This window comes from Coregonus clupeaformis, chromosome 8 (genome assembly GCF_020615455.1).
Source record: "Coregonus clupeaformis isolate EN_2021a chromosome 8, ASM2061545v1, whole genome shotgun sequence".
In the NCBI taxonomy this organism is placed as follows: Eukaryota; Metazoa; Chordata; class Actinopteri; order Salmoniformes; family Salmonidae; genus Coregonus; species Coregonus clupeaformis.
The window spans coordinates 52547255-52573498 of NC_059199.1; the positions used below are offsets into that span (position 1 = coordinate 52547255).

A 26244-nucleotide genomic window follows, 5' to 3' on the forward strand; every position below is an offset into this window, starting at 1 on the left:
AGATGAGGCGTGGGTGTGTTTGGGGTCTGTCACTGTGTTGTTCAATCTGGTGGTGGTGGTTTTGGAGCATGTGTTTCCTACCTGCTGCTGGTTGTGTGGTTAATGGTCATGGTGTTTCACAGATACCGGTAACTTTGTCACTTTATGAGCAGACCACTCAATGTTGCAGAGAAATAAAAAGGAGGGAGAGAGAAGGCTCAGGGGAAGAGAGAAAGAGAGACAGAGACAAAGAGAGAACGAGAGATAGGGACAGAGAGAGACAGAGAGAGAGAAAGAGAGAGAGAGGGGGGGAGAGAGAGCAAGAGAGAGGTGGGTTAGAGAGAGAGAGCGAGAGAGAGCAAAAATATCATAACAGTGTGCGTGCATTTTCATCTAGGCTTCATATGCCTGGAGAAGTGTTTGCATGACTTCTTCTGCATGCTCATAGGTCAGTGTGACTGAGGGACATGAAACACCTGCCAACTTTTTCAGAAGGTAGTGGGTCCAAGGTTACTGATAGAGGCCCCCTTCTACATTTCAGGTAACATCTTGTGGTGATGTTACTTCCTGTGACTTGTGGTCTCCGTGGCGACCTGTTTCTGTTTCTCAGGAGCAGTGACAATGACCTGGCTGCTGGCTGTCTGTCTGACCACATAGACATAGACACACAAACACAGAAACCCCCTAACTGGAACAGTGACTTTCCAAACCATGCAGGGATATTGAAAATAGCAGTCAGAGTCATACACCACTAATGTCATTGTATATATACAGTTGAAGTCGGAAGTTTACATACACTTAGTTTGGAGTCATTAAAACTATTTTTTCAACCACTCCACAAATGTATTGTTAACAAACTATAGTTTTGGCAAGTCAGTTAGGACATCTACTTTCTGCATGACACAAGTAATTTTTCCAACAATTGTTTACAGACAGATTATTTCACTTATAATTCACTGTATCACAATTCCAGTGGGTCAGTAGTTTACATACACTAAGTTGACTGTGCCTTTAAACAGCTTGGAAAATGCCAGAAAATGATGTCATTGATTTAGAAGCTTCTGGTAGGCTAATTGACATCATTTGAGTCAATTGGAGGTGTACCTGTGGATGTATTTCAAGGCCTACCTTCAATCCCAGTGCCTCTTTGCTTGACATCATGGGAAAATCAAAAGAAATCAGCCAAGACCTCAGAAAAATAAATGTAGACCTCCACAAGTCTGGTTCATCATACCACGTTCATCTGTACAAATAATAGTACGCAAGTATAAACACCATGGGACCACGCAGCCGTCATAACGCTCAGGAAGGAGACGCGTTCTTTCTCCTACAGATGAACGTACTTTGGTGCGAAAAGTGCAAATCAATCCCAGAACAACAGCAAAGGACCTTGTGAAGATGCTGGAGGAAACAGGTACAAAAGTATCTATATCCACAGTAAAATAAGTCCTATATCGACATAACCTGAAAGGCCGCTCAGCAAGGAAGAAGCCACTGCTCCAAAACTGCCATAAAAAAGCCAGACTACGGTTTGCAACTGCATAAGGGGACAAAGATCGTAATTTTTGGAGAAATGTCCTCTGGTCTGATGAAACAAAAATAGAACTGTTTGGCCATAATGACCATCGTTATGTTTGGAGGAAAAAGGGGGTTTCTTGCAAGCCGAAGAACACCATCCCAACCGAGAAGCATGGGGGTGGCAGCATCATGCTGTGGGGGTGCTTTGCTGCAGGAGGGACTGGTGCACTTCACAAAATAGATTGCATCATGAGGAAGGAAAAATATGTGGATATATTGAAGCAACATCTCAAGACATCAGTCAGGAAGTTAAAGCTTGGTTGCAAATGCGTCTTCCAAATGGACAATGACCCCAAGCATACTTCCAACATTGTGGCAAAATGGCTTAAGGACAACAAAGTCAAGGTATTGGAGTGGCCATCACAAAGCCTTGACCTCAATCCTATAGAAAATATTTGGGAAGAACTGAAAGAGCGTGTGCGAGCAAGGAGGCCTACAAACCTGACTCAGTTACACCAGCTCTGTCTGGAGGAATGGGCCAAAATTCACCCAACTTATTGTGGGAAGCTTGTGGAAGGCTACCTGACACGTTTGACCCAAGTTAAACAATTTAAAGGCAATGTACCAAATACTAATTGAGTGTATGTAAACTTCTAACCCACTGGGAATGTGATGAAATAAATAAAAGCTGAAATAAATCATTCTCTCTACTATTATTCTGACATTTCACATTCTTAAAATTAAAGTGGTGATCCTAACTGACCTAAGACAGGGAATTGTTACTAGGATTAAATGTCAGGAATTGTGAAAACTGAGTTTAAATGTATTTAAAATCAAATCAAATTTTATTGGTCACATGCGCCGAATACAACAGGTGCAGACATCACAGTGAAATGCTTACTTACAGCCCTTAACCAACAGTGCATTTATTTTTAACAAAAAAAGTAAAAATAAAACAACAACAAAAAAAGTGTTGAGAAAAAAAAGAGCAGAAGTAAAATAAAATAACAGTAGGGAGGCTATATGTTTTATGTTTTATGTTTTTGTCATTTAGCAGACGCTCTTATCCAGAGCGACTTACAGGAGCAATTAGGGTTAAGTGCCTTGCTTAAGGGCACATCGACAGATTTTTCACCTAGTCGGCTCGGGGATTAGAACCAGCGACCTTTCGGTTACTGGCACAATGCTCTTACCCACTAAGCTACCTGCCGCCCTATATATACAGGGGGGTACCGTTGCAGAGTCAATGAGCGGGGGCACCGGCTAGTTGAGGTAGTTGAGGTAATATGTACATGTGGGTAGAGTTAAAGTGACTATGCATAAATAATTAACAGAGTAGCAGCAGCGTAAAAAGGATGGGGTGGGGGGGCAGTGCAAATAGTCCGGGTAGCCATGATTAGCTGTTCAGGAGTCTTATGGCTTGGGGGTAGAAGCTGTTGAGAAGTCTTTTGGACCTAGACTTGGCACTCCGGTACCGCTTGCCATGCGATAGCAGAGAGAACAGTCTATGACTAGGGTGGCTGGAGTCTTTGACAATTTTGAGGGCCTTCCTCTGACACCGCCTGGTATAGAGGTCCTGGATGGCAGGAAGCTTGGCCCCAGTGATGTACTGGGCCGTACGCACTACCCTCTGTAGTGCCTTGCGGTCGGAGGCCAAGCAGTTGCCATACCAGGCGGTGATGCAACCAGTCAGGATGCTCTCGATGGTGCAGCTGTAGAATTTTTTGAGGATCTGAGGACCCATGCCAAATCTTTTCCAGTCTCCTGAGGGGGAATAGGCTTTGTCGTGCCCTCTTCACGACTGTCTTGGTGTGTTTGGACCATGATAGTTCGTTGGTGATGTGGACACCAAGGAACTTGAAGCTCTCAACCTGTTCCACTACAGCCCCGTCGATGAGAATGGGGCGTGCTCAGTCCTCTTTTTTTTCCTGTAGTCCACAATCATCTCCTTTGTCTTGGTCACGTTGAGGGAGAGGTTGTTGTCCTGGCACCACACGGCCAGGTCTCTGACCTCCTCCCTATAGGCTGTCTCATCGTTGTCGGTGATCAGGCCTACCACTGTTGTGTCGTCGGCAAACTTAATGATGGTGTTGGAGTCGTGCCTGGCCATGCAGTCATGGGTGAACAGAGAGTACAGGAGGGGACTGAGCACGCACCCCTGAGGGGCCCCCGTGTTGAGGATCAGTGTGGCAGATGTGTTGTTACCTACCCTTTACCACCTGGGGGCGGCCCGTCAGGAAGTCCAGGATCCAGTTGCAGAGGGAGGTGTTTAGTCCCAGGATCCTTAGCTTAGTGATGAGCTTAGAGGGCACTATGGTGTTGAATGCTGAGCTGTAGTCAATGAATAGCATTCTCACGTAGGTGTTCCTCTTGTCCAGGTGGGAAAGGGCAGTGTGGAGTGCAATAGAGATTGCATCATCTGTGGATCTGTTGGGGCGGTATGCAAATTGGAGTGGGTCTAGGGTTTCTGAGATAATGCTGTTGATGTGAGCCATGACCAGCCTTTCAAAGCACTTCATGGCTACAGACGTCAGTGCTACGGGTCGGTAGTCATTTAGGCAGGTTATCTTAGAGTCCTTGGGCACGGGGACTATGGTGGTCTGCTTGAAACATGTTGGTATTACAGACTCAGTCAGGGACATGTTGAAAATGTCAGTGAAGACACTTGCCAATTGGTCAGCACATGCTCGGAGTACACGTCCTGGTAATCCGTCTGGCCCTGCGGCCTTGTGAATGTTGACCTGCTTAAAAGTCTTACTCACATCGGCTATGGAGAGCGTGATCACATAGTCATCCGGAACAGCTGGTGCTCTCATGCATGCTTCAGTGTTGCTTGCCTCGAAGCGAGCATAGAAGTGGTTTAGCTCGTCTGGTAGGCTTGTGTCACTGGGCAGCTCACGGCTGTGCTTCCCTTTGTATTCTGTAATAGTTTTCAAGGCCTGCCACATCCGACGAGCGTCAGAGCCAGTGTAGTACGATTCAATCTTAGTCCTGTATTGACTCTTTGCCTGTTTGATGGTTCGTCGGAGGGCATAGCGGGATTTCTTATAAGCGTCCGGGTTAGAGTCCCGTTCCTTGAAAGCGGCAGCTCTACCCTTTAGCTCAGTGCGGATGTTTCCTGTAATCCATGGCTTCTGGTTGGGGTATGTACGTACGGTCAATGTGGGGACGACATCATCGATGCACTTATTGATGAAGCCAGTGACTGATGTGGTGTACTCCTCAATGCTGTCTGAAGAATCACGGAACATGTTCCAGTCTGTGCTAGCAAAACAGTCCTGTAGCTTAGCATCTGCATCATCTGACCACTTTTTTTATTCACCGAGTCACTGGTGCTTCCTGCTTTAGTTTTTGCTTATAAGCAGGAATCAGGAGGATAGAGTTATGGTCAGATTTGCCAAATGGAGGGCGAGGGAGAGCTTTGTATGCGTCTCTGTGTGTGGAGTAAAGGTGGTCTAGAGTTTTTTTTCCTCTGGTTGCACATTTAACATGCTGGTAGAAATGAGGTAGAACGGATTTAAGTTTCCCTGCATTAAAGTCCCCGGCCACTAGGAGCGCTGCATCTGGATGAGCTTTTTCCTGTTGATTTATGGCCTTGTACAACTAATTCAGTGCAATCTTAATGCCAGCATTGGTTTGTGGTGGTAAATAGACAGCTATGAAAAATATAGATGAAAACTCTCTTGGTAAATAGTGTGGTCTACAGCTTATCATAAGATACTCTACCTCAGGCGAGCAAAACCTCGAGACTTCCTTAGTATTTGATTTTGTGCACCAGCTGTTGTTTACAAATATACACAGACCGCCACCCCTTGTCTTACGGAGTCAGCCGTTCTATCCTGCCGATGTAGCGTATAGCCCGCTAGCTGTATGTTATCCATGTCGTCGTTCAGCCACGACTCGGTGAAACATAAGATATTACAGTTTTTAATGTCCCGTTGGTAGGATAACCGTAATCTTAAATCATCCAATTTATTTTCAAATGATTGAACGTTGGCTAATAGGATTGATGGAAGAGGCAGTTTACTCGCTCGCCGTCGGATCCTTACAAAGCACCCCGATCTACGTCCACGATATCTCCGTCTCTTCCTCACGCGAATGACAGGGATTTGGGCCTTGTCGGGTGTCTGTATGATATCCTTCGCGGCCGCCTCGTTGAAGAAAAAATCTTCGTCCAATACGAGGTGAGTAATCGCTGTCCTGATATCCAGAAGCTCTTTTTGGTTATAAGAGACGATGGCAGAAACATTATGTACAAAATAAATTACAAATAACGCGGAAAAACACACATAATAGTACAATTGGTTAGAGGGCTGTAAAATGGCAGCCATCTTCTCCGGCGCTGTTCTGATCAACCTATTTGGCCTAGGTGTATGTAAACTTCCGACTTCAACTGTATGTATGTACAGTGGGGAGAACAAGTATTTGATACACTGCCGATTTTGCAGGTTTTCCTACTTACAAAGCATGTAGAGGTCTGTAATTTTTATCATAGGTACACTTCAACTGTGAGAGACAGAATCTAAAACAAAAATCCAGAAAATCACATTGTATGATTTTTAAGTAATTAATTTGCATTCTATTGCTTGACATAAGTATTTGATCACCTACCAACCAGTAAGAATTCCGGCTCTCACAGACCTGTTAGTTTTTCTTTAAGAAGCTCTCCTGTTCTCCACTCATTACCTGTATTAACTGCACCTTTTTGAACTCTTTACCTGTATAAAAGACACCTGTCCACACACTCAAACAGACTCCAACCTCTCCTCAATGGCCAAGACCAGAGAGCTGTGTAAGGACATCAGGGATAAAATTGTAGACCTGCACAAGGCTGGGATAGGCTACAGGACAATAGGCAAGCAGCTTGGTGAGAAGGCAACAACTGTTGGCGCAATTATTAGAAAATGGAAGAAGTTCAAGATGACGGTCAATCACCCTCAGTCTGGGGCTCCATGCAAGATCTCACCTCGTGGAGCATCAATGATCATGAGGAAGGTGAGGGATCAGCCCAGAACTACATTTACATTTACATTTACGTCATTTAGCAGACGCTCTTATCCAGAGCGACTTACAGTTAGTGCATACATTATTCTTTTTTATTTTCATACTGGCCCCCCGTGGGAATCGAACCCACAACCCTGGCGTTGCAAACACCATGCTCTACCAACTGAGCTACCTCCCTGCCGGCCATTCCCTCCCCTACCCTGGATGACGCTGGGCCAATTGTGCGCCGCCCCATTGGTCTCCCGGTTGCGGCCGGCTACAGCAGAGCCTGGATTCAAACCAGGATCTCTAGTGGCACAGCTAGCACTGCGATGCAGTGCCTTAGACCACTTCGCCACTCGGGAGGTGAACTACACGGCAGGACCTGGTCAATGACCTGAAGAGAGCTGGGACCACAGTCTCAAAGAAAACCATTAGTAACACACAACGCCGTCATGGATTTAAATCCTGCAGCGCACGCAAGGTCCCCCTGCTCAAGCCAGCGCATGTCCAGGCCCGTCTGAAGTTTGCCAATGACCATCTGGATGATCCAGAGGAGGAATGGGAGAAGGTCATGTGGTCTGATGAGACAAAAATAGAGCTTCGCCGTGTTTGGAGGAAGAAGAAGGATGAGTACAACCCCAAGAACACCATCCCAACCATGAAGCATGGAGGTGGAAACATCATTCTTTGGGGATGCTTTTCTGCAAAGGGGACAGGACGACTGCACCGAATTGAGGGGAGGATGGATGGGGCCATGTATCGCGAGATCTTGGCCAACAACCTCCTTCCCTCAGAAAGAGCATTGAAGATGGGTCGTGGCTGGGTCTTCCAGCATGACAACGACCCGAAACACACAGCCAGGGCAACTAAGGAGTGGCTCCGTAAGAAGCATCTCAAGGTCCTGGAATGGCCTAGCCAGTCTCCAGACCTGAACCCAATAGAAAATCTTTGGAGGGAGCTGAAAGTCCGTATTGCCCAGCGACAGCCCCGAAACATGAAGGATCTGGAGAAGGTCTGTATGGAGGAGTGGGCCAAAATCCCAACAAAAACATATGGTGGATTGGAAGTGATGCAGACAATTACATTGATGGAAGTTCTAATCTATCTGCAATATTAAAGCTGATCTACCCCCTAAAAAAAAAGAAGAAAAAAAAACATGTCATTAATCGTCATGACCTGTATGTAGGATGAGGAGGCAATATGGGAAAACTGGTAGTCATGCATACATACGTAGGTTACTACTTGGAATTCAACACAGTAATGGAAATATTCAATATTGTTTCCATGTAAATACCACACCCTGGCTCATGAGTCTGACCTTTGCTTAATTGGAAGACCCCTTTGCCATCATAGACGTGCATGTCCACATTTCAATATTAAAGAGGAAGTGATACACAGTACCCATACTAACCAGCTCCTCAGAACTCTTGCAGAGAGTATATTTACATTTCCATTTACGTCATTTAGCAGACGCGCTTATCCAGAGCGACTTACAAATTGGTGCATTCACCTTATGATAGCCAGTGGGACAACCACTTTACCATTTTTTTAAATATATATTTTCCTAATTTTATTTTTTTAGTATATTTTTCATTTGTATTTTTATATATATATATATATATATATATATATATATATATATATATATATATATATATTTTTTTTTGTTTATAAATATATTTTTATTTATTTATTGTTATTATTATTATTATTTGTTGTGGGGGGTGGGGGGTAGAAGGATTACTTTTATACTATCCCAGGTATTCCTTAAAGAGGTAGGGTTTCAAGTGTCTCCGGAAGGTGTTCAGTGACTCCGCTGTCCTGTATATGACATCATAAAACTGAGAAGAACTGTTCTTTTCAGGCACACCCATCCCCAAAAAGTCATTCTGAAAATCTCAATGGGTCTTCAGCTGATGGGGTATGACATTTGAACTTTGCTCATGAGGCATTTATGTTATACTCTTCAAGATTCTATGGGTACATATAATTAAGTCAAAAAATGGATGTAGCAATAGCATATTGTCCCTTTAACTCACACATTTGGGAGCCTGAGATCTATACTAGGCTGAAAGGTTTGACCAAATTAGGTTATATGGAAAAGTTGATGATGATGATGACAATATCCATTTACTGTAAGAAAGCACTCATGCCATCTGGTGGATAAAAATAGTTCATTAAAAAAGCACAACGCAAAGAAAAAAAACTTGAATAATACTTATTATATTTTTGAAATTCGAATACAAATATGTTATTCTATCATATGAATGACAGCCATAATACATAAAAGAGAATACATTTTAATACATTTACAACAAAACAATACACAAAAAAACAGATACAATTGCTGTAGCTGCAGATAATATCCATCATCATTACACCATATAATTAAACAAAGCTGTTACAGTAATACACAGTTAAACCATGCTTAAATACAATATATCTGTTGGTAAATAAAATAAGAAAAAAATCCTTATTGAACAAGGTTTTATTGTGTGTGTGTGTGTGTGTGTGTGTGTGTGTGTGTGTGTGTGTGTGTGTGTGTGTGTGTGTATGTGCTTGTGTGTGTGTGAGTGTTTGTGCATGGCTGCATGTGTGTGTGTGCTTGCGTGCGTTGAGAGTGCATAATCCATGTTCCCGGGTTCCATCTGCTCCTCTGATGGTGTGTCCCTCCATCCCTCCATCCATCCATCCATCCATCCCTCCCTTCCTATCTCCATCCCTCCATCCCTGCCCCCCTCAAGGACCTGCACAAAGTTGTTTAGGACATGCAGCCAAACAAACTCTTAAGAATCCAACAAAGAGACATACTTTAAATAGATACAGTATACTTTGATATCAGAGCATTAGTTCCATATTAGTATCATATTAAGTATCAATAGCATATGGCTATTAGTCTTACCTGGGGCTGTGACTGGCTTCACTTGAGAATAGACCGAATCTGCCTCAGGTGGGGTTTCTGTTTCTGTAAGGGGTGAGGATAAACATCAGAATAATAGAACAGTTACATGCATAATAATATACAGCTAGTCAATAAGGGGTCAAAGAGGTGTGAGGTTATGATAGGGGGAATATGGAAGGAGGGATTTCTAGTCTTACCTTTCTTCTTCTTGGCTTTGACCTGCTGTTTAAGGTCAACCTCAGCATAGGTCACATCAACAGGTCCAGTTGCTGTTGAAAATTGACATTTCCAGTCAACAAATGAAGGAATTAGTTTATTGCATATTCTGCTTCTTCATCGAAACTCCAAAATCGTACATTTACATACGACTGACTGCCAACCTGTAGAATGGGTCTTACCTGTGGCATTCTCTGTCTTGACCTCAGAGTAGACTGGATTCTCTTTTGGATCAGCTGGTATTTTTGAGGAGGAGGAGAAGAAGTAGCAGAGAATTTGTAAGTTTGTATAAAAAAAAACATGTTTTAAAAAATGTTTAAGGTGTATCAACACACCCAGTCACTACAAAGATACAGGAATCCTTTCTAACTCAGTTGCCGGAGAGGAAGGAAACCACTCAGGGATTTCACCATGAGGCCAATGGTGACCTTAAAACAGTTTCAGAGTTTAATGGCTGTGATAGGAGAAAACTGAGGATGGATCAACAACAATGTAGTTACTCCACAATACTAACCACCATTTTCTATTTTTTACTTAACCTTTATTTAACTAGGCAAGTCAGTTAAATTCTTATTTACAATGACGGCCTACCCCAGCCAAAGTCGGACAACGCTGGGCCAATTGTGTGCTGCCATATGGGACTCCCAATCACGGCCGGGTTGTGATACAGCCTGGAATCATACCAGGGTCTGTAGTGACACCTCTAGCACTGAGATGCAGTGCTTTAGACCGCTGCACCACTCAGGAGCCCGAGTGAAAATGATAGATTGAAAAGAAGTAAGCCTGTACAGAATAACAAATATTCCAAAACATGCATCTTGTTTGCAATAAGGCACTAAAGTAAAACTGCAAAAAATATGGCAAAGAAATTCACTTTATGTACTGAATACAAAGCATTATGTTTGGAGCAAATCCAACACAACACATCACTGAGTACCAATCTTTATATTTTCAGCATGGTGGTGGCTGCATCATGTTATGGGTATGCTTGTCATCGGCAAAGAATAGGGAGTTTTTTTTTAAATAAAAACAAACGGCTAAATCCTAGAGGAAAACCTGGTTCAGTCTGCTTACCAACAGACACTGGGAGACAAATTCACCTTTCAGCAGGACAATAACCTAAAATGACAAATATACACTGGAGTTGCTTACCAAGACAACATTGAATGTTCCTGAGTGGCCTAGTTACAGTTTAGACTTAGAATCGGCTTGAAAATCTATGGCAAGACTTGAAAATGGCTGTCTAGCAATGATCAACAACCAACTTGACAGAAATTGAAGAATTTAAAAAAGAATAATGTGCAAATATTGTACAATCCAGATGTGTAAAGCTCTCAGAGACTTATCCAGAAAGATTCACAGCTGTAATCGCTACCAAAGGTGATTCTAACATTGTATTTCTGTATTTCATTTTCAATAGATTTACAAACATTTCTAAAAACATGTTTTCACTTTGTCATTATGGGGTATTGTGTGTAGATAGGTGAGAAAACAAATACATTTCAATAAATGTGAATTCAGGATGTAACACAACAAAATGTGGAATAAGTCAAGAGGTATGAATACTTTTTGAAGGCACTGTACCCACCGGCTCTCTAAGATGTCAGGTAAACTATACTTTCCTTTGGATATTTTGTCTCAAATTTTGAGCGGCTGCAGGACAAATCGCACAGACAACCGGTAGAGTAAGTTCAATGTCACGCTCGTTGAGTACAGGATTGGACCAAGGTGCAGTGTGGTATGCGTACATATTATTTTATTAAATAAACACCGAACAAAACAACAAACGCAACGTAACGTGAAGTTCTAAAGGCTAACATCAAACAATCAAACACACAGAAACAAGATCCCACAAAACAGGTAGGCAACATGGCTACCTAAGTATGATCCCCAATCAGAGACAACGATCGACAGCTGCCTCTGATTGGGAACCACACCCGGCCAACATAGAAATACACATTCTAGAAACTATCAACATTCACACCCTGACCAAACTAACAAGAAACAACAGGCATTAAAGGTCAGGGCGTGACATTCAAATGTCTTTTTTTCTACATTCTGGCTTATAAGGAATATTTACACGATTTTGCACTCCAATGTTTCAGGCTGTATATACCAATGAAATTGTGTATTACAGTCTGATTAATCAGACTAAGGTAACCTCTGCTCCTCCTCTCCTTTCCTCCAAACTCCCTCCAGCTCTCTTTCACTGTCTCTGAAGAGGAGGTTCCCCCTGAGCAGCAGCACTGTGAGCAAGAGTGGAGCCCCTGTCTGGGGCAGGGGGACCCAGAGCCCACACAGATTAAAGAGGAACAGGAGGAACTCAGGACCAGTCAGGGGGAAGAGCAGCTTCAAGTGCTCTTAGATTTTGTATTATTCCTGTGTGAAAAGTGAATGTGATCAGGAGGACCCACTTCTGTCCTTGTCTCTTCCCCAAACCCAGACTGTGGAAATCAGACAGAGACTAAACCAGTTGATCTCATACCTTTTGTCACTGTGACTCACATAAAGGGTCGTGACATTCCCTGTGACCCTCCAGATAACGATAACAATGTTTCCAACCACAACTCTGCCGTAAGCAGCGACCCAGTAGGACTTGACAGCAGCCCACCATTGGATCTTAACCCACTATTGGGGGAACACTCTTCTAAACCCAGCACCACATCTAGAAAACATCTAGAAAAACTCACCACTGCTTCAGTCAGAAGGGGACCGTAACCAAACATATACGGACTCACACAGGAGGGAAATAATTTAGCCGTGGTGAAGCTTCAGTATCAAGAAATACCTAACCAGGCAAACTGTCTTACACAGGAGAGAAACGATGTAGCTGTGCTGACTGCAGGAAAAGCTTTAGTCTTCAGACAAACCTACTCAAGCATGTAAGAAATGTCCACAAAAAAATAAAACAGGATGAAACTGAAAGAAAGATAATTAGGACAAAGAGATCTTCTGTCAGAAGATTGGTGAAAAAGTCTCTTAGGGCGCTTTCACATACTGGACACAGTGAGGGAAAAAAGTATTTGATCCCCTGCTGATTTTGTACGTTTGCCCACTGACAAAGACATGATCAGTCTATAATTTTAATGGTAGGTTTATTTGAACAGTGAGAGACAGAATAACAACACAAAAATCCAGAAAAACGCATGTCAAAAATGTTATGAATTGATTTGCATTGTAATGAGGGAAATAAGTATTTGACCCCTCTGCAAAACAAGACTTAGTGCTTGGTGGCAAAACCCTTGTTGGCAATCACAGAGGTCAGACGTTTCTTGTAGTTGGCCACCAGGTTTGCACACATCTCAGGAGGGATTTTGTCCCACTCCTCTTTGCAGATCTTCTCCAAGTCATTCAGGTTTCGAGACTGACGTTTGGCAACTCATACCTTCAGCTCCCTCCACAGAGGCCACTCCAGGACGTTAATGTGCCTCTTCTTTAGCCACTCCTTTGTTGCCTTGGCCTTGTGTTTTGGGTCATTGTCATGGTGGAATACCCATCCACGACCCATTTTCAATGCCCTAGCTGAGGGAAGGAGGTTCTCACCCAAGATTTGACGGCATATGGCCCCGTCCATCGTCCCTTTGATGCGGTGAAGTTGTCCTGTACCCTTAGCAGAAAAACACCCCCAAAGCATAATGTTTCCACCTCCATGTTTGACGGTGGGGATGGTGTTCTTGGGGTCATAAGCAGCATTCCTCCTCTTCCAAACATGGCGAGTTGAGTTGATGCCAAAGAGCTCGATTTTGGTCTAATCTGACCACAACACTTTCACCCAGTTCTCCTCTGAATCATTCAGATGTTCATTGGCAAACTTCAGACGGGCCTGTATATGTGCTTTCTTGAGCAGGGGGACCTTGCGGGTGCTGCAGGATTTCAGTCCTTCACAGCGTAATGTGTTACCAATGGTCCCAGCTGCCTTGAGATCATTGACAAGATCCTCTCGTATAGTTCTGGGCTGATTCCTCAACGTTCTCATGATCATTGCAACTCCTCGAGGTGAGATCTGGCATGGAGCCCCAGGCCGAGGGAGATTGACAGTTCTTTAGTGTTTCTTCCATTTGCGAATAATCACACCAACTGTTGTCACCTTCTCACCAAGCTGCTTGGCGATGGTCTTGTAGCCCATTCCAGCCTTGTGTAGGTCTACAATCTTGTCCCTGACATCCTTGGAGAGCTCTTTGGTCTTGGCCATGGTGGAGAGTTTGGAATCTGATTGATTGATTGCTTCTATGGACAGGTGTCTTTTATACAGGTAACAAACTGAGATTAGGAGCACTCCCTTTAAGAGTGTGCTCCTAATCTCAGCTCGTTACCTGTATAAAAGACACCTGGGAGCCAGAAATCTTTCTGATTGAGAGGGGGTCAAATACTTATTTCCCTCAGTAAAATGCAAATCAATTCATTTTTTACATGCGTTTTTCTGGATTTTTTTGTTGTTATTCTGTCTCTCACGGTTCAAATAAACCTACCATTAAAATTATAGACTGATCATTTCTTTGTCAGTGGGCAAACGTACAAAATCAGCAAGGGATCAAATACTTTTTTCCCTCAATGTATCTTGTATGATCCGAGTCCTGGAAACGTCTTTAGGCAAGCAAAGCAACTCTGGAATAGATGTGTGATGGATTTACCTTTGTAAAACGTTCTTTTTAAATAAAGTTTGATTTGAGTTGTATGATGATGCAATGATCAAACAGTACAGAGTACTGTTGGAAGCTCACAGGTCAGCTGTTCAAAGCTGTTCAAATTATGTCACTTTTTTCAGGTAATTAGTTTGTTTTGGAATGTCTCTCAGGGTGATGAGAGAATGGTCAGACTGGTGTTATTGATGCATTAAAAATGTATCCTTTCCAGAAAAGATCTCCATCCATTTGGCCAATAGTATTTCTCATTCATTTTGACCTAATGCCGCTTATTAATGATATTGATTTAATCTTGTATAGCGTAATGATATACAGTCGACTCCTGATGAAGAATTGATTCTCCCACGTCATTCTATACTTACAGTGCCTTCGGAAAGTTTTTCCATATTTTGTTATGTTCCAGCCTTATTCTAAAATTGATTAAATAAATAAAAATCCTAGGCAATCTACACACAACGCGAAAACTGTTTTTAGAAATGTTTGCAAAAGTATTAAAACTTTAAACATAAATACCTTATTTACATAAGTATTCAGACCCTTTGCTATGAGACTCGAAATTGAGCTCAGGTGCATCCTGTTTACATATATCATCCTTGAGATGTTTCTACAACTTGATTGGAGTCCACCTGTGGTAAATTCAATTGATTGGACATGATTTGGAAAGGCCCACACCTGTCTATATAAGGTCCCACAGATGACAGTGCATGTCAGAGCAAAAAACAAGACATGAGGTTGAAGGAATTGTCCGTAGAGCGCCGAGACAGGATTGTGTCGAGGCACAGATCTGCGGAAGGGTACCAAAAAATGTCTGCAGCATTGAAGGTCCCCAAGAACACTGTGGCCTCCATCATTTTTAAATGGAAGAAGTTTGGAACCACCAAGGCTCTTCCTAGAGCTGGCCACCCGGGCCAAACTGAGCAATCGGGGGAGAAGGGCCTTGGTCAGGGAGGTGACCAAAAACCTGATGGTCACTCTGACAGAGCTTTAGAGTTCCTCTGTGGAGATGGGAGAAACTTCCAGAAGGACAACCATCCCTGCAGCACTCCACCAATCAGGCCTTTATGCTAGAGTGACCAGACGGAAGCCACTCCAGCCCGCTTGGAGTTTGCCAAAAGGCACCTAAAGACTCTCAGACCATGAGAAACAAGATTCTCTGGTCTGATGAAACCAAGATAGAACTCTTTGGCCTGAATGCCAAGCATCACGTCTGGAGGAAACCTGGCACCATCCCTACGGTGAAGCATGATGGTGGCAGCATCATGCTGTGGGGATGTTTTTCAGCGGCAGGTACTGGGAGACTAGTCAGGATCGAGGCAAAGGTGAACGGAGCAAAGTACAGAGAGATCCTTGATGATAACCTGCTCCAGAGCGCTCATGACCTCAGACTGGGGCAAAGTTTCAACTTCCAACAGGACAACGACCCTAAGCACACAACCAAGACAACACAGGAGTGGGTTTGGGACAAGTCTCTGAATGTCCTTGAGTGGCCCAGGCAGAGCCCGGACTTGATCGGACATCTCTGGAGAGACCTGAAAATAGCTGTGCAGAGCTTGAGAGGATCTGCAGAGAAGAATGAGAGAAACTCCCCAAATACAGGTGTGCCAAGCTTGTAGCATAATATCCAAGAAAACTCGAGGCTGTAATCGCTGCCAAAGGTGCTTCAACAAAGTACTGAGTAAAGGGTCTGAATACTTATGTAAATGTGATATTTCCGTTTTTTATTTGTAATACATTTGCAAAAATGTCTAAATCCTGTTTTTGCTTTGTCATTATGGGGTATTGTGTGTAGATTGATGAGAGGGGGGAGGGGCAATTTGATCAATTTTATAATAAGGCTGTAACGTAACAAAATGTGGAAAAAGTCAAGGGGTCTGAACACTTTCCGAAGGCACTGTATGTTAAACACTGTTTGTCTACATGTAGTTATCGTTTCCATTTACTACTGGTCTGTAGGCTGCCTTGTAAAGTAATAAACCTCCATCCAACTGGCGGCGCTGTTGTACGTTTCCGAGTTTGCCACCCCACCAGAACCAAGGAGTTTTTTTTTTTTAAATGACTAGAACACGGAAGTAGGATTGTAGACGACTTTATTTTGCATTGCTTGTGTGGAGTGAAGAAAGACCCTCTAACTGAACTGAATAGGTTGCACAACTCTAATTCGACTGAAAATGTCTAAACTACAGTTGTTGCATGTGTTTTTAAATGAGCGTTTAACGGCAGCAGTTGAGGAGATTGTCGGGGCAGTTGAGAAAACAGTAGTGGAGTACCAGGAGGAGAATGATCGGCTACGGAGAATGCTGCGGATCACACAGGAGATACCACTATGTAAAATAGGTTAGTATGTAGATATCCTGATAGATAGCTATAGTTCTACTCAATTAATCAACTGTTTAACATAACAGTAATCGCCATTTCATAGTTTTTTTAACCCCTAAAGCTACCAACATAGTTTGATCCCAAGAAAAAACGATTGGAAGTATCAATCATAGCCAAAACATCGAATTATTTCATATCAAACATAACTAGACATGTAATTAATGTTATCTGAAAACAAACTTGACTAAAACCTTTATTTGATCAAAATTATAGTTACTTTGCATATTCTGTAAAACGAAAATATGTTTCCTTTGTGCAGCTTTTTTCCAAAGTACAATCCACATTAGTACTGAACATCTGATTTACCATCGTATGATAATAGTATCATTTCGTTTTCAGAACGTTTAAATATACATTTAGTCATATTTATGGTAAGAACGACTGCCATTTAAAGGCTTAGTTTTCTTTATGTACTTACCCCACTGCCAGCATTAGCATCACTGTAAGTGAAACAATGGGAGTGGTATGGCTAAGGTAGCATGCTTAAATAAAACATGACTAAATGCTCTTGTCACTTCAAACCAAATGGGATAGCACCCACAATATCATATCAAGTTGTACATATAGAATATTGGAGGATATTATAGGAACCAGTGGCGGCTCCTGAAAAAATTCTCAGGAGGGGCAATTTTTCTGATGATTTAGGTGACCTACACACATTTAAAAAAAGATATGTCCAGCAACAACATGAAGACAGGGGCAGCATATAAGTCAATACCAGAAGCATTTATTGACTGATCTCAAAAGTGTTGGCTTACCAGGGTTGGTGGAGCCCTCAGTTTCATCTTTGCCTCGCAAAGCTAACTCAAACACTCCGCAAAACTTCACACACTGGATTAGCCGGCTGAGGATGTGGCGGTTCTTGCTAATGTCGTAGTAAATATATTTGTTATAGTGAATATGGAATATGATATGTTGAGTAAAATGTTGTGCTAAGATCTATTTAGGTCAGGAGCTGGTTATAAGTTCTGTTCCTATCCAATAACAATGGACAAAAGGGTCCTATCTTGTCAGCCTTGTCAGCAGGTGGCCAAGGACAACACCCACGCCATAGGCCTCTCAGTTCTTCCAACTCACGAGTTCTTGCTCTGAGGACACACACACACACAAACACACACACACACACATCATCACTGTTAAACACACACACACACACACACACACATCATCACTGTTAAACACACACACACACACACACACACACACACACAAAAATCCCTCTCTTAGGCTGAACATTTGAAGACAGAGAACCCGACTCAGAGCCAATGCAACAGTGACAGTAGCCTGCAGGGGACCTCGCCCAACTCATCAGGACCAATCAGAAGATCAGAACTACTAGATTGAACCTACTTCATTTATTGCATAAAATGTCTGCACACAATGTTTCGGGGCTCTCTTCAGATAATAATAATAATAATAATAATAATAAAATAATAATATGCCATTTAGCAGACGCTTTTATCCAAAGCGACTTACAGTCATGCGTGCATACATTTTTGTGTATGGGTGGTCCCGGGGATCGAACCCACTACCTTGGCGTTACAAGCACCATGCTCTACCAGCTGAGCTACAGAAAGTGGATACTCATGGATGCGCATTGCAATTGTAAAATGTCAACACAATTGGAGACACCACGTCATTTTTGGAGACATGTTATTGACAGTAAACTATTGTAGATGCGACTGCTAACTAAATAAAACATTTTAGCTGGCTAGCTAATCATCTTAGCTAAATGTGGGCAAACAATTCAGTTATTTACCGTTAATTTGAGGGATTGGGGTGAAAGAAATCGAGTTACATAGTGATACTTTACCGATATACTGTATTGACAATATCGCAATATTTTAGCGCTAGTTGGCTGTACCTGCACCAAAACACCATTATTGTTCCTTCAAAGCTTGTTCTCAATCTTTTTCACATTGGGAGCAAATTTGTTTTCAGCACTTTTATTTCCATGACTGATCAAAACTCGTTCTCATGGCTTTCTGATCCCTCTGCAACAGACATATGGTGCGCAATAAAATCACAGTATCGAATCGCCATACGTATAGAATCATGAGACTCGCAATGCTGATGCATATATCTTATCGTGAGGTTCCTGGCAATTCCCAGCCCAAGTTCATTTGCCACAACAAATCTCTTCGCTAGTAAACGCGATGTCTTCTCCAAAACGGCAATGTGTCTCCAGCAATGTTTACTTTTTTTGACGTTCTATGGCATCTCCACTTTCCAAGCATATATGACCACATGTAATATTTTGGTAAGTGATGCAAATAGTGAACTATGTAGGGCCAGGATGTAAAATATATGTAGCTGCAGCAATTTCTCTTATCTGATATGGTAAGTAATGGGGCTTAATTTATAGCTCCCTAAGAGTTTGACGAACGGGTCCGTGAACGCGATTCCAGATATATTTACCTCTGAATAAACTGCCTTTATTACACCATATCCACATCCAGTAAACTTGTGATTATCAACACTAACCTCATCGTTGTGGCGGCGGACAGCTAGCCTGTATCCCTCGTCATCCAGTTGAGTGAGTGGCAATGTCTTTTTCGTTCAGTACCAATTTTTGGAAAATCCTCGGGTGTAGGACTTTCCGCCTTTAGTAGAAACCTGTTGAATTATTAAATTTGGTCTGGGAGGTCCTAATTGTTTCGTTGCCAATTTATCTTCATTTGTTCGCCGAATCGCCGACAAAAAGGAACTTCTTTCAAACAATCCACTCTTTTCTCAGTTACGTTCATGGTTACGTAACGATGACGTAAAGCGCGTAAGTGCAAGCCCACAGACACCCATTGAGATTGTATTGAAGGCTCTGAAATTTGAAAAAAATAGATTTTACATGGGAGTCTATTACAGACTTCTGGGCGATTTTCAACCTGACTGAAATCGCCCCAAAAGAGGGGGAGCCATTTGAAGCACGACTTTAGCCTGATTCGACATTTAGTGGCAGTGTGGCACTGTGGCAGATCAGACGTATAGATTACAACACTGATAACTACTGTTGCCGTGATATAATTGATTAGAAAAAAAATCCCTTCCTTTTCCCGTTTGGCAGTGCGTCGCCCATATCGCCCTATTGAACAGGCCGCCCCTGATAGGAACTCTATAACTATTTTTCGGAGAATACACACCAATGCAGCACTATGTGTACATTCAGAAGGTAGCTGGATTCTGTAATTTCAGTTCTACGAGGTATTCATTCACTTCCATGAGTTGTTTGGACACACCTACTCATTCAAGGGTTTTTCTTTATTTTTTACTAATTTTTACATTGCAGAATAATAGTGACCTTCATGTCTTAAAGTAATGATGGACTGTCATTTCTCTTTGCTTATTAGAGCTGTTCTTGCCATAATATGAACTTGGTATTTTGCCAAATAGGGGTATCTTCTGTATACCCCCCTACCTTGTCACAACACAACGGATTGGCTCAAACGCATTAAGAAGGAAAGAAATTCCACAAATTAACTTTTAAGAAGGCACACCTGTTACTTGAAATGCATTCCAGGTGACTACATCATGAAGCTGGTTGAGAGAATGCCAAGCTTGTGCAAAGCTGTCATCAAGGCAAAGGGTGGCTATTTGAAGAATCTCAAATATAAAATATATTTTGATTTATTTAACACTTATTTGGTTACTACATGATTCCATGTGTGTTATTTCATAGTTTTGATGTCTTCACTATTATTCTACAATGTAAAAATAAATAAAATCCCTTGAATGAGTAGGTGTGTCCAAACCTTCAACTGGTAGAGTAACTAAGGTAATTTTTTACATAAGGGGCTCCTATGTCTATGCAGGTGATCTGTCTCTAGATCACTGATACAGATCCCCCTCCACCCTCTGATGATATTATGTATAACTTAATGTTATGTCTTCAGAAAAACCTGGATTCAAATAAATACTTTTTTTAGATTCGCCCTAGAATAACTAGCCTGGTGGAACCATCCTGATCGCTGCGTTCGCAATTCTATTTCACTTCACTTATCAGTCTTCCATTCCTTCTCATTGAAACAGTTTGAGTCTACCTCTGTAGTGAGGGGCATTTTTCAAAATGAACTTGTTGGCGATTGAATCACCGTCAACCAGTCAGAGGACGGCCTAGTTCAAAGCACTGTTCAATTAAGTTGGGCTAGGTTGCACCGGGCTTTGGCCCGCCACATGACCATGAGAAGCCGATGAGGGAGGGGCACCCTGCTCAAATCGAACAGTAATCGCGCCACTCAGTCATATTGTCAACAATGCAGCATGATGCATCGTCCAGAAACATACAACATCTCTTTTCCATAAAATATATGTTTTTGAATTTTCTAACTAGTTTTCACGTGGAAGGCAGATAAAGCGTTTTTATCAAAGGCAATCACTTTTGCATGTGAAAACACTAAATCCTATGAATTACTCCATGTGTTTAACCTACTTCACTTTTGTTTTGAGCCGACTTCGACGTCGGCCAGAGTGGGTAGGCAAAACTAATACAATCCATTTTCACCCAGTGCAAACTCCACCCAGCCGGGCCATATTAATCAAATCCCCTCAGTGTTTGGCCAAGTGGGATTTTGTCCTAAACCCACCCATTATTTCTGAGAGGATGCTGATTGGACCAGTCATTTTCTAACATATTCCAAATGCCTAGTCTGATTAATCAGGCTGTAATACACAATTAATTGGTGTATATACAGCCTGAAACTAATGACTGCCAAATCATGTAAATGTTCCTTACGCCTCGATCAGACCGACAGCTTCATTGCGTATAGGTACACCAGAAGTACATTCCTTGCAGCGTTGCAGAGGCATTTGCAGTGCGTTCTGTGTGGGGCATACTTTGGATTTATCCAGCGTATGCATCAAACTGTATGCGTAGATTTGACAGATAGTAGCAAAAGGTGAATGTTGAACTTTTGTTGCACACATATTCACAAAAATGTTTGGAATACATAATGAAAAAAGTTTAACTGCAGAATTTATTATGCAACATTGATGCAATGATGCTGTCGGTCTGATCGAGGCATTACAAGCCAGAATGTTTAATAATATATTTGGTCCTTCAGATGGTTGAAATTTTAGACAAAATATCCACAAGAAAGTATTGTTTACCCGACTGTTTAGAGTGTCAGTACTGAAGTTGGCATTTCTATCACACATGCACAAAACCATGTAAACACATGCTGACTTCAGTTAGTATGCATGCATTGCGTGCATGGACTTCCATCTTGTACACATGTCTTCAGTCATGAGCAAACACGTGCACGCGATGCATGCATACTAACTGAAGTCAGCAGGTATTCACATGGTTTTGAGCATGTACCAGGTGATAGAAATGTCAACTTTAGTACCGGCACTCGGGTAAACAATACTCTCCTGTGGATATTTTATCCTACATTTCGAGCGGCTGAAGGACAAACCACACAGACCACCAGTAGAGTAAGTTCAAATGTAATTTTATTAAACATTCTGGCTTGTATGGAACATTTACAAGATTTTGCAGTCATTAGTTTCAGGCTGAATATACCAATTAATTTTGTATTACAGCCTGATTAATCAGACTACCAAATGGCCATCGATTGGAGAAAGGCCAGACTGATACGTGAAGTGAAACAGAATGGTGAACCTAGCAATCAGGCTGATTCCACTAGACTAACTACATTTCGGAGAATACACACCAATACAGCTCTCTGTGTGGATTCTGAGCATATCGGAGTTCTGTACTGCAGAAATGTCCTTGTTTTCGAAAGAAATGCAATTTTTTTCCCATTTAAAATAACATAAAATTGATCAGAAATACAGTGTAGACATTGTTAATGTTCTAAATGGCTATTGTAGCTGGAAAAGGCTGATTTTTTTATGGAATATCTACATAGGTGTACAGAGGCCCATTATCAACAACCATCAGTCCTCTGTTCCAATGGCACGTTGTATTTGCTAATCCAAGTTATCATTTATAAAGGCTAATTGATCATTAGAAACCCCTTTTGCAATTATGTTAGCACAGCTGAAAACTGTTGTGCTGATTAAAGAAGCAACAAAACTGGCCTTCTTGAGACTAGTTGAGTATCTGGAGCATCAGCAATTGTGGTTCGATTACAGGCTCAAAATGGCCAGAAACAAATAAGTTTCTTCTGAAACTCGTCAGTCTATTCTTGTTCTGAGAAATTAAGGCTATTCCATGCAAGAAATTGCCAAGAAACTGAAGATCCTGTACAACGCTGTGTCCTACTGCCTTCACAGAACAGCATAAACTGGCTCTAACCAGAATAGAAAGAGGAGTGGGAGGCCCCGGTGCACAACTTAGCAAGAGGACAAATACATTAGTGTCTAGTTTGAGAAACAAACGCCTCACAGGTCCTCAACTGGCAGCTTCATTAAATAGTACCCGCAAAACACCAGTCTCAACGTCAACAGTGAAGAGGCAACTCCGGGATGCTGACCTTCTAGGCAGAGTTGCAAAGAAAAACCCATATCTCAGACTGGCCAATAAAAATAAAATATTAAGATAGGCAAAAGAACACAGACACTGGACAGAGGAAGATTGGAATAAAGTGTTCGAAGTTTGAGATGTTCGGATCACAAAGAAGAACATTTGTGAGACGCAGACCAAATGAAAAGATGCTGGAGAAGTGCTTGATGCCATCTGTCAAGCATGGTGGATGCAATGTGATGGTCTGGGGGTGCTTTGGTGGTGGTAAAGTGGGAGATTTGTACAGGGTAAAAGGGATGTTGAAGAAGGAAGGCTATCACTCCATTTTGCAACGCCATGCCATACCCTGTGGACGGCGCTTGATTGGAGCCAATTTCCTCCTACAACAGGACAATGACCCAAAGCACAGCTCCAAACTATGCAATAACTATTTAGGGAAGAAGCAGTCAGCTGGTATTCTGTCTATAATGGAGTGGCCAGCACAGTCACCGGATCTCAACCCTATTGAGCTGTTGTGGGAGCAGCTTGACCGTAAGAAGTGCCCATCAAGCCAATCCAACTTGTGGGAGGTACTTCAGGAAGCATGGGGTGAAATCTCTTCAGATTACCTCAACAAATTGACAACTAGAATGCCAATGGTCTGCAAGGCTGTAATTGCTGCAAATGGAGGATTCTTTGACGAAAGCAAAGTTTGAAGGACACAATTATTATTTCAATTAAAAATCATTATTTCTAACCTTGTCAATGACATTCCAATTCATTTTGCTATATTTCGTATTCAAACTCATTTCATGTATGTTTTCATGGAAAACAAGGACATTTCTAAGTGACCCCAAACTTTTGACCGGTAGTGTGTATATACCAGCGATGTGGTAGAAAAAAAAAAGGGCAAAAAAGGATGATTGACAAAGTTATAAAAAAAATTATAAACCGCTTTGAACAAAAATATGCCTCAACTTTAGGGTTAAAGAACAGTTATCTACTGTAACTTTGACCGTGCATGATTAAAAAGTTGTCTTTGTCACGAAAAAGTTGATTGAAATGGGATATAGGCATGGGTACAACTTAGCCCAGCTTCTAGACCGACATTGTATCTCGATTGTATCTTGGTCTAGCAGTATAAAACTAGCCCACTATGCAAGTGATTTACCGACCTGTGTCTGTACCTGTTCGGCAATGCTTTTCCCACGTCGGAGGCAGGGTGGGAAACTAACTTTTTGGTCCACTGTGTCAGGTAGATTAAAAAATCTACCAGCCACTCAAATTTCTTACCAGCCACAATATTGTTTCAGCCACAATTACACAACAAATCACATAAAAACGGATGAGCATGCTTTGTAATGTTTCTAAAACAAGAAATGTATTACTAGTACAGTGCATTCGGAAAGTATTCAGACCCCTTGACTTTCTCCATATTTTGTTATGTTACAGCCTTATTCTAAAATGGATTAAATAGTCCCGTCCCCCCCCCTCAATCTACACAAAATACCCCATAATGACAAAACAAAAACAGGCTATTTTTTTTCCTTCACATTTATATTAAAAAATAATATCACATTTACATAAGTATTCAAACCCTTAACTCAGTACTGGTTTGCTTAATAGAAGAAATGTGAAATGATTTATACTTTTAGTTTTGATACTTAAGTATATTTTAACAATTACATTTACTTTTGATACTTAAGTATATTAAATACCAAATACCAAGGAGTTCAATCTTGGTTTCATCAGACCAGAGACTCTTGTTTCTCATGATCTGAGAGTCCTCCCATCTCCACAGAGGAACTCTGGAGATCTGTCAGAGTGACCATCGGGTTCTTGGTCACCTCCCTGACCAAGGTCCTTCTCCCCCGATTGCTCAGTTTGGCCGGGCGGCCAGCTCTAGGAAGAGTCTTGGTGGTTCTAAACTTCTTCCATATAAGAATGATGGAGGCCACTGTGTTCTTGGGGACCTTCAATGCTGCAGACATTATTTGGTACCCTTCCCCAGATCTGTGCCTCGACACAATACTGTCTTTCCTTTGACCTTATGTCTTGGTTTTTGCTCTGACATGCACTGTTATTTGTGGGACCTTATACAGACAGGTGTGTATGCCTTCCCAAATCATGTCCAATCAATTGAATTTACCACAGGTGGACTCCAATCAAGTTGTAGAAACATCTCAAGGATGATCAATGGAAACAGGATGTACCTGAGCTCAATTTCGAGTCCCATAGTTATGTAAATAAGGTGTTTCTTTTTTGGGGGGGCAAAAAATTCTAAAATCCTGTTTTTGCTTTGTCCTTATGGGGTATTGTGTGTAGATTAATGAGAGAGGATTTTTATTTAATCCATTTTAGAATAAGGCTGTAACGTAACAAAATGTGGAAAAAGTGAAGGGGTCTGAATACTTTCCGAAGTAATGGGGTATATTGCTTCATTTAATTTAATTTTTGTGACCTGTGTCTTTTAACCAATGTATGTTAAAATAAATGATTTAGATTCAATAGTAAAAACAGATACAGTTCTACAACTGAACATCAAGAATCAACAAAGTGCCTGCCCTGCTACAAAATGCTGAGGGATACGGCTTATTTATTATTAGAGTTCCGGGCTCTTCGCTGACATTTTTTACAAGGAGTACATAATGTGCAGCTAAGTAAAAATGTAGAAGCGCATGTTAAGTTGCGTCAATTCAAATCTGGTATTGGAACAAAAAGAGGTCAATACACGTCTTCTAAAATAGACTAGTATTTTAATTAATGCAAAACACTTCAATGGTAAATATGATGTTCGTATATACGGGTCCACTGAAATACCACGCAGGGTAGTCAGAGAACTAACTGTCCCAACCCAAAGTTATTATTTTAATACTCTGACAGAGATAGTTCCTGCTCCAAGCAGGCCTATCAGAGTAGAGACTGAGCGTGGTTTAGACTTACTCAGCCTATCGTTGGCGCACAGGCTGGTCCCATTCCCTTGGCGCTTCACTGTTGCCAGGCATTAGTAATTATCTCCACAACTTGTCCAGAGAGTCAGCACTCTCAGACATCTTTGTAGCAGAACACATGTCCTTGAGCGGTCTAACAAAGAGGCAGTGTGTGTGTATGTGAGACACAAGCCTTATCTCAGCCTACCCCCTAATAGTTCCTCACATTAATCACAGCTTGTTATGTTAAACAGTCTATATCAGTACAGCACAAACCTATTATGTTTAATCATT

At 41.8% G+C, this 26244-nt stretch overlaps 1 protein-coding gene across 1 annotated transcript in view; it reads left to right on the forward strand.

Moving 5' to 3' along the window:
- The first annotated feature begins 16315 nt into the window (after positions 1 to 16315).
- The window catches only part of LOC121571360, a 29118-nt gene continuing 19189 nt past the window's right edge, over positions 16316 to 26244 (forward strand). Inside the window, exon 1 of the mRNA XM_045222267.1 lies at positions 16316 to 16578. Within this exon, the coding sequence (XP_045078202.1) occupies positions 16413 to 16578 (166 nt within the window). The 5' untranslated portion in view covers positions 16316 to 16412. The remainder of the gene's footprint in view (positions 16579 to 26244) is intronic.